Source organism: Littorina saxatilis, linkage group LG1, assembly GCF_037325665.1.
Source record: "Littorina saxatilis isolate snail1 linkage group LG1, US_GU_Lsax_2.0, whole genome shotgun sequence".
Classification (NCBI taxonomy): Eukaryota; Metazoa; Mollusca; class Gastropoda; order Littorinimorpha; family Littorinidae; genus Littorina; species Littorina saxatilis.
The window spans coordinates 65787603-65800045 of NC_090245.1; the positions used below are offsets into that span (position 1 = coordinate 65787603).

The following is a 12443-nucleotide window of genomic DNA, read 5'->3' on the forward strand; positions in this document are numbered from 1 at the left end:
ACCATTGTACTTCCTATGTCTTGAATTAACAGCTTTGTGTTGCATGTCCTTGGATGACCTTGACATGTATTTTGGTAGGAAAAATGTGTAAAGCATGTGAGTCGTATGGGCTTTGCCCTTCTTGTTTTTCATGTGTACTGCTGTGGTTACCTGCTCCAGTCAAACCTTTGCTCATAGAACTGTTAAGTTATGATTAGTTACTTATTGTGCTGAGGGCAGGAAAGAAGAAAATTGAAGTTTTACTCGGTGTGTCAAAAAGTGTTTTGGAAAGTATTTCTTCTTTTTTTTGTGTGGAAATGTTGAAGTAGCTGAATTGTGTCTAGGTCCCTTCTTGTTTGTTTTACTATTTCTGTAAGATTGTGCTTTCTTTCTGTGTGCAGACCTTGGAGAGGGATGTATCTGAAAAGATTTCAAAGTTTGATGGACTCATCAGGGAGGTAGGCATAGTTGTGGGCAAGACGACACTGTACATTTGAACAATCATTTTGTGCATGTCAACTTTGGTATTATTATAAAGGATTTTGTTTTGCATCAGCTGTCGGCAAAATGCCTAAACTTCTTTCTAATTGCCAAAAACGTTGCCGCCATTTCGGCAAAGCTGCCAAACTTTTTGAATGTGGGAAAAAGGTGACACCAAGGATGGCTTTAAACTTCTGAAAATTAACATTTTGGCAAATCTGCCAAAGGAAATAAATCCTAGCATAATTTTTGTATGGAAAACTTAAAGAAATCAGCAAAGGATCACAGGTGACATTGTTGATTTAAATGCTTGGGCTGTGGCAAAATTTATAAAGTAAATTAATGTTATCAAAATACTTAGAACCTTCAAAAATGGTTCCAACATTCACCAGAGAATTCTGGGCAGAGGGGCACCATTTGTGAGAGTGGGTGCCACCCAACGAGGTAAGAACAAACCGCAGGGTCTGATTCTTGAAATCACAACAAATCTCAATTTCAACCAATCCAACGCCATGGCTGACTCCCACCTGGTTGATAATTTTTCCGTGCACCTTGGCCCTAGTTCCTACTGTGGGACACAGAAACAGCTTTGTATGTTGCTGTATGTTGCAGCTTGAAGACACACGTAAGAGATCAGACAAGGCAGAGAGACAGGTGCAACATCTGACACATGAGGTGGACTTCAAGAACCAAGAATTAGAGTCTATCAGGTAAGTTTGAGATGACCACTGACATCCACCACATCTGAAAGTTGTCATCTTCTGTGACAGGAGATCTTATTTATTCTGGCCTTTCCTTTTGAAGTTGCTGTAAGAAGGATAGAATGCTGGAATTTGAAAAGGTGCAAGATTTTGTTTGGATTTTGGCAGTGAACGTTTAAAGATAGTTAGTGTGCACAATGACACTGATGAAATTATCAAGGAAATGCATGCAGTTTTAATTTCAACAGCTAGAACAAACTCAATAAAGATATGATCAAGATGGCTTTACACCTCCGGGACAACCTGTGTCTGGCCTGTCTGAAAACACCTCCATTTGAGGGGTTTTGCTACCAGCGCGGTGAAGATAAAGAGGGAACGCGCGGCAGCAAGCAGGATGTCTCTGAACTGTTTACACATTTTGACTGTAGCTGTTATATTTTAACAACTTTCGTTTGGCTGAAAATGGTTTCAACTCAATCAAAGGCACAAAGGGAAGCAACTCTACTCAAACCAAGTGTTTGCAGACTACAGGCTTGGTATGTTGGAACTCAGGTGCTTTCTGTGTAAACTGATGTGAGCAGTGGATTTGTATTGGCAGATCAGCAGATGTTATGTTTTTGACTCACATGCGAAGCAAAAGTGAGTCTATGTACTCACCCGAGTCGTCCGTCCGTCCGGAAAACTTTAACGTTGGATATTTCTTGGACACTATTCAGTCTATCAGTACCAAATTTGGCAAGATGGTGTATGATGACAAGGCCCCAAAAAACATACATAGCATCTTGACCTTGCTTCAAGGTCAAGGTCGCAGGGGCCATAAATGTTGTCTAAAAACAGCTATTTTTCACATTTTTCACATTTTCTCTGAAGTTTTTGAGATTCAATACCTCACCTATATATGATATATAGGGCAAAGTAAGCCCCATCTTTTGATACCAGTTTGGTTTACCTTGCTTCAAGGTCAAGGTCACAGGAGCTCTTCAAAGTTGGATTGTATACATATTTTGAAGTGACCTTGACCCTGAACTATGGAAGATAACTGTTTCAAACTTAAAAATTATGTGGGGCACATGTTATGCTTTCATCATGAGACACATTTGGTCACATATGATCAAGGTCAAGGTCACTTTGACCCTTATGAAATGTGACCAAAATAAGGTAGTGAACCACTAAAAGTGACCATATCTCAAAATAAGGTAGTGAACCACTAAAAGTGACCATATCTCATGGTAGAAAGAGCCAATAAGCACCATTGTACTTCCTATGTCTTGAATTAACAGCTTTGTGTTGCATGACCTTGGATGACCTTGACCTTGGGTCAAGGTCACATGTATTTTGGTAGGAAAAATGTGTAAAGCAGTTCTTAGTGTATGATGTCATTGCTAGGTTTAGTTATTTGACCTTGACCCTGAAGGTCAAGGTCATGTAAAGGTCAAGGTCAAGCATGTGAGTCGTATGGGCTTTGCCCTTCTTGTTTATACAAATATTGAAACAGATAGAATAAACGTTAGTATGCTGATTTACATTCCACCAGGATTATGTATGGTTAAGTGGTGATAACACTTCATGTTGTTTTCCCTGTGTGCAGGAAGGAGCTGAAAGACCTGTGGAACAGTCACAACCAGATGACAGAGCACTCGGCCCAGCAAGCACAGCTCATACACCAGCTACAGTCCCTGCAGCACGACACGCAGATCAGTCAGTCATTATCATCATCACTCTATCAGTGTTGTTCTCAAGCCTCGTTCTTGGGTCATTGATGCATACCTTTTTGGAACATTGTTATTGACAACATTATTTATAACTTGACAACAGTTCTATGAGCAAAGGTGTGACTGGAGCAAGTAAACACAGCAGTAAATGGTTAACATGAAAACACTTTGTAAACTCTGAATGCAGATCAAAGACCATAGTAAGCTCAGTAAAAGACTGCACATGAATGTTCACAACATCATTCAAGACGACACATATGATTGGTCTGACCCCTGGCCAGCCGATAGTTTTGACTTGTCTGAGGATTTATGACAAACTAATGTTTTTGTATTCATGATATTTGCCTGGAGATATTTTTAATCTAGGTCGAACTGACCTACTCTCCTCTGAGTCTTGGAACAACACTGCTCTATTGTTCTCTATCTGTAGCAAGTTGCTGTGCAGTGTAGACCAGTCATCGCGCTAACCATTTTCCAAATCAGTATTTCTTTAGAAGTACAGATTCTGGCTCTCATAGAAACGGATGACTGTTACGCCAACCTGTCAAATCAAGCATAAAACACAGTGATTCGATGATATTTTTTCAGGCAGAAACCAGTCAAACAAAATATCAAGGACCAGTTGTTCATCTCATTTCCTGTATTTTGAAATGGTTACCTGTAAATAGCGGAAATGTCCAGTAAGGACCATCCCTATTGTAGACCTTTACAGTTGTCATCTCAGCTTTAATAGACAATTTGGGGAAATGTTACTGTCGGGTTTATATGGGTTGTGAAAGAGTAAATACTCTTGTTTTTATTGAGTCAAACTTTCCCACGTCACATTATAGGCCAGTCACCAGTGTGTCTGAAACACGTGAACATTAAGGGGCACGTATGGAAAGTTGACCTTGATAAACCATGTAAACCTGACAGAGTTATTTCCACAGTTTGTCTATTCCTACAACTTGACATTAGGCTTGATCAGTAAATTGCTACATCTTTTATGAAAAGAAATTTTTAGCCATTGTTGGTGTAAAAGCCAAGTGTAAAACTGTTGATTCCTGTGCAGTGATCAAGAACCAGGAGGATGCCTTCACGGTGGAAAGCAAGTCGCTGCAGCAGGTAACAACTGTTCATTGTGGTTTAATTCACCCATACACCTCAAACGTCGCCATTTAGCGACAGCTGTTCTCAGTCCTGTCATCAATTGATTTACTTCTCAACTGAAACAAATAATGGTCTTTTGACTTTCATCTGATAAAAAAGGTCAGTAATGGTCTACTGGTTCAAAAGAAATACACAGTTGAAGACCAAAACTAAGCTTCTGTTGCCATCTGGGAACATTTTCTGAGCTTAGTCAATTATTTGTATTATACGTGGTTGTCTGTCTGTCCACTTTAAATGGCCATTGGTTCGAAGTAGCATGATTGTAATGTTGTTGTTTTTTGTCATAAATTATTCGTTTCAATTCTAACTCTAAGATTTTGTGGGGCTACGAGCAGAAATAGACATGTATTGTAGGACAATATTTATATATAATAGTTCATTTTCTGGTGTGTAACAGATGTACCAAGATGTGTGTGTGCGCTATGAAGCATCGAAACAGATTGAGTCGGATCTACGGCAGCAGATCCTACACCTGAAAAAGGTGAATGGTTTTTGTGTGTATTGTTGTTTTTGTTGTGTGTATTGTTTTGTATTTGTTTGTTCCATTAGTATGGTCGTTGCTGGTGCCATTGGTAATGTCAGATGTGGTGTGTGTGTGTGTGTGTGTGTGTGTGTGTGTGTGTGTGTGTGTGTGTGTGTGTGTGTGTGTGTGTGTGTGTGTACGCCAGGGTGTTTTTGTTGTTTACAACTTTTGATTTCATGCTGAACACAGGACAAGTTTTGAGTCTGTTAAATGCTTCTCACCTCTACAGCATATCAGCAAAGCTTGTTTGTAAACAAAAGATTTTACAAGAAAAGGAATGCACAAGAACATAGTAGACACATCAGAAGCAAAGGAGACAACTCTAATATTGCTATTGTTTTTTTTGTCCAGTCTTAAGACTTAGATGTCAAAGTTCTTGCGATAGTTTTGTTTTGTCTGTAATTAAACTTTCCATAAGCTTAACCCTTATTGGTTTTTTGACTCACATGCGAAGCAAAAGTGAGTCTATGTACTCACCCGAGTCGTCCGTCCGGAAAACTTTAACGTTGGATATTTCTTGGACACTATTCAGTCTATCAGTACCAAATTTGGCAAGATGGTGTATGATGACAAGGCCCCAAAAAACATACATAGCATCTTGACCTTGCTTCAAGGTCAAGGTCGCAGGGGCCATAAATGTTGCAAAAAAACCAACAACACACACGCAAGTAAAAGCAGCAAGATATACGGTGTCCAAATGTAAAGGATGTGTTGTATGATTGGCCACCAGGACATGATGGAGCAGGATGACATCATCGCCAAGCAGCGGGAACAGGTGGAAGCCATGCGGGAACAGCTCAACAGACCCGATCCTGCAAACTGTTTCATGGATGCAGACCTGGTAGGATTTTGTCTGTTTTGTTGTTGTTGCTCTAGCGTCTTTTTTTCACAGCAATCTTTTTCTTCTTCTTCTTTGTTCATGGGCTGAAACTCCCACGTTTACTCATGGTTTTGACACAAGTGGGTTTTTACGTATATGACCGTTTTTACCCTGCCAATCAGGCAGCCATACGCCACTTTCGGAGGATTTTTTTCACAGCAATAATATGCAGCTGTAGGCCCTACAGGCTTCTTGTTGCACACACACAAGACAGTTCTTGATTTTTGCTTTGTAACAAGATATAGTCTTGTTTAGTTGAACATAATTCAGCCATACAAATGTATTTGAAATAATACTAATTAGTAATGCTTTGGAGTGTGTCATGGTAAATTCTGTGTATGGGAAATTAAATTCCTTAAAGCAGATTGCATTTTATTTGTGTGTGTCTGTGGATTAGTCTGTGGGCTATTAGGTAGTCTCTGCATTTGTGTATTAATACTTTTGTGGCATAGTTGGATAGGTTGATGGATTGTGTACTCAAGATGTGCAAATTGCAATTGCAGGCAGCGGCAGACAGAAGTACGCTGGAAGCCAGAAGAGATCTTGGTGCTTTGAGGCAGCTTGAAAAGTAATTTCATGACTTTTTGTTAAGAGTGACAAAGTCGGGTGTTTACAGCAACTATGAATTCTGGAATTGCTTAATTTTTTTAGTAATTTAAAAACTAGGGATGAGAATGGAGTATTGGGTGGAAGTTCCAACAAACATATTGTATGTATATCCTGAAGTGGCCATTTTGCACTTCAAATGATGATACAGTTTTAAACGAAAGATTGATTCCCATTAGCATACTTCAGTTTAATCAAGTTCGCAACAGTTAATTAAGTGCAAAATAACGGTGTTCTTAAGACGAGTTAGATCTTTGTTTTATTGCGAGCTGAAATTTGTGCTAAGGAAATATTTAAAAAACAATACAACTACTAATACTATAGTATTTCGATAATGTGATTTATCTACTTCAATGTTGTTTCTCGCAGAACGATAGACAAGCTTGACCGGTCAATAGACAGAGACGGGACGCTGGAGTTTGACCTGTCCCACACTCAGCGCTCCGGCCGCCACTCCACACCTTCCAGGGACGGTCAAGACGGTGACAGCAGCCTGCGAATGTCCAGAAGGGCAAGGTCGTTATCCCCTCGCCGATACCAGCAAGAAGCGGGCGAGAGCAGTGCAGTTCTGGAACAGCGGTTGGCTGATGCTCAGCGACTTCTTGAGTTGAGGGTGAGACATGTGGGAGGGCTAACGAGATTCAGTCCAACCTGCCTTTGCAACCACCTCTTGAAAGCAACCACCTGCCCACAACGACCACCTTAATGATCCCAGACAAGTTTTTCTACTAAATAATTTACATTTCCACAAGATACAGTCTAACCTGCCCTTGCAACCACCTGTTCAAAGCGACCACCTGCCCACAACGACCATCCATGGACTGGGTGGCCGAGTGGTAACGCACTTGCGCTCGGAAGCGAGAGGTTGCGAGTTCGACCCTGGGTCAGGGCGTTAGCAATTTTCTCCCCCCCTTTCCTAACCTAGGTGGTGGGTTCAAGTGCTAGTCTTTCGGATGAGACGAAAAACCGAGGTCCCTATGTTGTACACTACATTGGGGTGTGCACGTTAAAGATCCCACGATTGACAAAAGGGTTTTTCCTGGCAAAATTGTATAGGCATAGATAAAAATGTCCACCAAAATACCCGTGTGACTTGGAATAATAGGCCGTGAAAAGTAGGATATGCTCCGAAATGGCTGCGATCTGCTGGCCGATGTGAATGCGTGATGTATTGTGTAAAAAATTCCATCTCAAACGGCATAAATAGATCCCTGCGCCTTGAGTCCGAGTCTGGAGATACGCGCGCGATATAAGACTTCATATATATATCCTAATGATCCCAGACAAGTTTTTCTTCCATATAATTCACTTTTCCACAAAATACAGTGGAAACTGTCCTTACGACCACGTCTCCAAAGCGACCATCTGCCCACAATGACCAGCGTAAAGATCCCTCTTTTTTGACTCACATGCGAAGCAAAAGTGAGTCTATGTACTCACCCGAGTCGTCCGTCCGTCCGTCCGTCCGTCCGGAAAACTTTAACGTTGGATATTTCTTGGACACTATTCAGTCTATCAGTACCAAATTTGGCAAGATGGTGTATGATGACAAGGTCCCAAAAAACATACATAGCATCTTGACCTTGCTTCAAGGTCAAGGTCGCAGGGGCCATAAATGTTGTCTAAAAAACAGCTATTTTTCACATTTTTCCCATTTTCTCTGAAGTTTTTGAGATTGAATACCTCACCTATATATGATATATAGGGCAAAGTAAGCCCCATCTTTTGATACCAGTTTGGTTTACCTTGCTTCAAGGTCAAGGTCACAGGAGCTCTTCAAAGTTGGATTGTATACATATTTTGAAGTGACCTTGACCCTGAACTATGGAAGATAACTGTTTCAAACTTAAAAATTATGTGGGGCACATGTTATGCTTTCATCATGAGACACATTTGGTCACATATGATCAAGGTCAAGGTCACTTTGACCCTTATGAAATGTGACCAAAATAAGGTAGTGAACCACTAAATGTGACCATATCTCATGGTAGAAAGAGCCAATAAGCACCATTGTACTTCCTATGTCTTGAATTAACAGCTTTGTGTTGCATGACATGGATGAACATGTATTTTGGTAGGAAAAATGTGTAAAGCAGTTCTTAGTGTATGATGTCATTGCTATGTAAAGGTCAAGGTCAAGCATGTGAGTCGTATGGGCTTTGCCCTTCTTGTCTTTAATATAATTCACGTTGTATGGCAACCACCAGTCCATAACAACCACTTTTGATCTGTCCCTTGAATGGTCGTTACAGACAGGTTTGACGGTATTAAGCAAGTATCTCACATAAAAAGGAACATAATATGTATTTATTCTGTTATAACAGAAAAAATCTCTGGAACAAAGTATTCATCAGCGCTAGAATCTCCCTCCAGTATTTTGTATAAGATTGGTGACTGTTAAATGTACTCTTCAGAAGCGTCCGCCCCGTGATCGGGAGGTCGTGGGTTCGAACCCCGTCCGGGTCATACCTTAGACTTTAAAATTGGCAATCTAGTGGCTGCTCCGCCTGGCGTCTGGCATTATGGGGTTAGTGCAAGGACTGGTTGGTCCGGTGTCAGAATAATGTGACTGGGTGAGACATGAAGCCTGTGCTGCGACTTCTGTCTTGTGTGTGGCACACGTTATATGTCAAAGCAGCACCGCCCTGATATGGCCCTTCGTGGTCGGCTGGGCGTTAAGCAAACAAACAAACAAACAAACAAACTCTTCAGAATGTCATATGTGCAACAGTATTGTCATTTTTTTTTTATTTGGTCTTTACGCATGTAGACCTGAAATTTTTGAAAATTTTTTGAAGAGTAGAGCAAGAACAAAACTGACAATTAGGTCTGAATATTGAAATGGTCTTGCATGACACCTTTGAAAAGGGCACAATGTTTTAACCTAGAAAATGCTGTTTTGGGCATTTCAAGACCAGAGACTAGGAATTGTACCCTGTGTTCTGGCACATAGACTTTACGCTTGCAAGTTTCACGCTTGTTTGCTTGAATAATTCACACTTGCAGGTTTCACACTTGTAGGTTTCACACTTGTAGGTTTCACACTTGTAGGCTTCACACTTGTAGGTTTCACACTTGTAGGTTTCACACTTGTAGGTTTCACACTTGTAGGTTTCACACTTGTAGGTTTCACACTTGTAGGCTTCACACTTGTAGGTTTCACACTTGTAGGTTTCACACTTGTAGGCTTCACACTTGTAGGTTTCACACTTGTAGGTTTCACACTTGTAGGTTTCACACTTGTAGGCTTCACACTTGTAGGTTTCACACTTGTAGGTTTCACACTTGTAGGCTTCACACTTGTAGGTTTCACACTTGTAGGTTTCACACTTGTAGGCTTCACACTTGTAGGTTTCACACTTGTAGGTTTCACACTTGAAGGTTTCATGCTTGAATATTTCCCACTTCCAGGTTTCCCACTAGCAGGTTTCACACTAGCAGGTTTCACGATTGTAGACTTAACGTACACTTGTAGACTTTCACACAATGCAGACCAATGCGCTGAAACCTGATGGATTTGTTATTTCTCAGGACAATGAGTTGGACGCGTTACGTCGTGCACATGCTCGCAGGCTTGAGAGGCTGAAGTCTGTGCAACATAGTGAGAAACTTCTGCAGGAACAGATTAAAACATACGAGGACCGCCAGCCTAACTACATTGGGGCCGGGTATGTCATGCCTGTGTTTGCTGATTTTTGATGGTGTGTGATGTACAGTTTTTATGTAGTATGGAATCTGTGGAAGGTGATCTCTGTGTGTGTGTGTGTGTGTGTGTGTGTGTGTGTGTGTGTGTGTGTGTATGTGTGTGTGTGTGTGTGTGTGTGTGTGTGTGTGTGTGTGTCAATGCTTACGTGAGATAGTTTTAGCCGGAGGGGTAAGGAATGGGTATAAAGTAGCTGACAGCTGACAGTCTCTCTATTTATACCCCTCTGTCTCTCTGTCTCTGTCTCTGTCTCTCTCTCTCTCTCTCTCTCTCTCTTTCTCTCTCTTTCTCTCTCTATCCCTGTCTCTCTCTGTCTGTCTCTCTCCCTCCCTCCCTCCCTCCGTATAAGAGAAGTTACCATTTTTTCTTCAGGTTCATTTTTCAACCAGGCATATACTCTGAATTTTCGAGAAAAAATCTTTGCATTATGTATGTTGCCTGTGTTACAAAGTTTTCCACTGTTTGTTTGTATTGTGGTGTGTTCAGTAAGAAGAAGAAGGTGCAACGCAGTGACCCTCGGCAGTTACGCAGAGAGAACAGCGACGCTGTGTGGAACGAACTGTCCTATTTCAAGACACAGAACAGGAACCTGGAGGTGGAGAGGTACAGTAATAATCTCTTTCTTGCTGTAAGCCTTGAGATAATGATGTATCGTTTGCCTTGCTTTACAGTGAAACCCCCCTTTTAAGACCTCCAAAAATCTGAAAAAAATCAGGTCTTAAAAAGGAGGGAGTCTTAAAATAGAGGTACATTTACAAAGGTTATGAACAGAAAATCTGAAACGCAAGGTCAAAGCAAGGAAGTCTTAAATCGGGGGGGGGGGGGGGGGGGGGGGGGGGGGTTCCACTGTACACAACTCAGAAAGAAAGGGGGGCTGGTAGCTCAGTTGGTAGAGTAATGGACTTTTGATCCGCGGTTCAAAGTTCAATCCAGATCGGGTAGGACAGGGTCAAACTTTATGTGCAGACCATTGACGCAGACGGTGTCTGTATGGCACATAAAAGACCTCGGTCATTCTGCAATAAGTGCAGGTGGCGGATTACACCTAAACACCCAAACACCTGGGTGGTGTGACCCAGTTGCTGCTAGCTTTTCACTGGGAGGACGTGATCCACATTTTCCAGCAATGAGACAATAAGGTTTTGAAAATGAAAATGAAAAATGAACTGTTTGTGATATAAAACAATTGTCAGTTTTAATGTTCAGAACCTTGACATGACAGTACAGTATTCAGCCTGTGATTTGTTACGCACGATAAAGAACTCAAATTCATAGCGAAAGGATACATGAATACATGCGTGCAGGAAAAAGAAAAAAATGGGTAGCGCTATACTGTATGGCAGCTCGCTCTCCCCAGAGAGAAAGCAGCACAAATTTCCATGAGGGTGACCTCACAGGACTACCTATCCGTATCCCAATGGTAGTGTGCCATATGCTGTACTTTTTGTTGACACCAAGACACTGTGTTACAGACTGAGCCTACAGGAAGAGCTGGACGAGCTGAGAGTGCAGGCATCAGTGGATGCGGCCACCGTGCATGAACTGAGGGTCAACCTGCAGGCACAGAGGGAAGGTCTGCATTGAACTTTTTTTTTATGTACTTGTGATAATTTGCTTCGTTATTTTAGAAGCTTAATCAAATAAGGCAGAGCTCTTCTTCTTCTTCTTCTGCGTTCGTGGGCTGAAACTCCCACGTACACTCATGTCCTTTTGCACGAGTGGAATTTACGTGCATGACCGTTTTCTACCCCTCCATTTAGGCAGCCATACGCCGTTTTCGGAGGAAGCATGCTGGGTATTTTCGTGTTTCTATAACCCACCGAACTCTGACATGGATTACAGGATCTTTTTCGTGCGCACTTAGTCTTGTGCTTGCGTGTACACACTTGGGGGTGTTCGGACACAGAGGAGAGTCTGCACACAAAGTTGACTCTGAGAAATAAATCTCTCGCCGAACGTGAGGACGAACTCACGCTTACAGTGGCCAACTGGATACAAATCCAGCGCGCTACCGACTGAGCTACATCCCCGCCCAAGTTAAGGGCAGGTGGGCCAGTGCAAAATTGACCAAATCGTTCAAAACACTGTTTTGGGTATTTTAGCAGATTATGTTTCCATAACATACCTATCATCCATGTGTGTCGGTGTTTTTGTCAAAAGTGTCCTATTTATCTGTCAATAAAGACAAAATGTGAACATGTGTGGCATTGATTGTCTTCTGTAGTCGATATTCCCCCGCCAAAAATTGTCTCATTTCAAAGGCTAGTTACGGCTTTGTCCTCAGCAAAACAGTGCATTCACAACATACGAAACTGCGCAGCAGCTCTTGACCTATAACATGACATCAGTGTTTTGATGAATGTTCCATTCACTCAGCCACTTGTCCGTTGCAAAGGCAGCAATCGTAATCGAACGGAAATATCCTTATTTGGAAGGTACTCGACATCCATTGGTTCGTTTCATAAACCGAAATCGGGAACCAGTTTACTTTGTGAGTGCGCATGCTCAGCTTACGAATTTTGCATACGGAAACTACCGAAGAGACTCTCGGCCATGACGGGAACACCCGAAGTTCACTCGGTTTTACATCATCCTGGTTACACATCAAACGATCGGTGACAACCGAAAGCGAATTTTTCCTTGAGAAACAACCTTTGATACGATAACAATGGCTCGAAATAAGAAAGAGGACAATGTCTTTATTAGTTCG

General features: G+C 41.6%; 1 protein-coding gene and 1 long non-coding RNA gene across 3 annotated transcripts in view; both read left to right on the forward strand.

Annotated features, from left to right (window-relative positions):
• LOC138976647 (centlein-like) overlaps positions 1 to 12443 on the forward strand; it is a 104419-nt gene that overhangs the window by 72424 nt on the left and 19552 nt on the right. For both annotated transcript variants that reach the window (XM_070349524.1, XM_070349529.1), the window contains exons 9-19: positions 381 to 437; positions 1072 to 1169; positions 2749 to 2858; positions 3924 to 3976; positions 4419 to 4502; positions 5275 to 5385; positions 5928 to 5992; positions 6400 to 6643; positions 9562 to 9698; positions 10220 to 10336; positions 11206 to 11306. In XM_070349524.1, the coding sequence (XP_070205625.1) occupies positions 381 to 437; positions 1072 to 1169; positions 2749 to 2858; positions 3924 to 3976; positions 4419 to 4502; positions 5275 to 5385; positions 5928 to 5992; positions 6400 to 6643; positions 9562 to 9698; positions 10220 to 10336; positions 11206 to 11306 (1177 nt within the window). The remainder of the gene's footprint in view (positions 1 to 380; positions 438 to 1071; positions 1170 to 2748; positions 2859 to 3923; positions 3977 to 4418; positions 4503 to 5274; positions 5386 to 5927; positions 5993 to 6399; positions 6644 to 9561; positions 9699 to 10219; positions 10337 to 11205; positions 11307 to 12443) is intronic.
• LOC138958337 (uncharacterized) lies at positions 1779 to 2637 on the forward strand. Its single transcript, XR_011453380.1, has 2 exons — positions 1779 to 2318; positions 2357 to 2637. It is a non-coding gene; the product is annotated as an uncharacterized lncRNA (long non-coding RNA).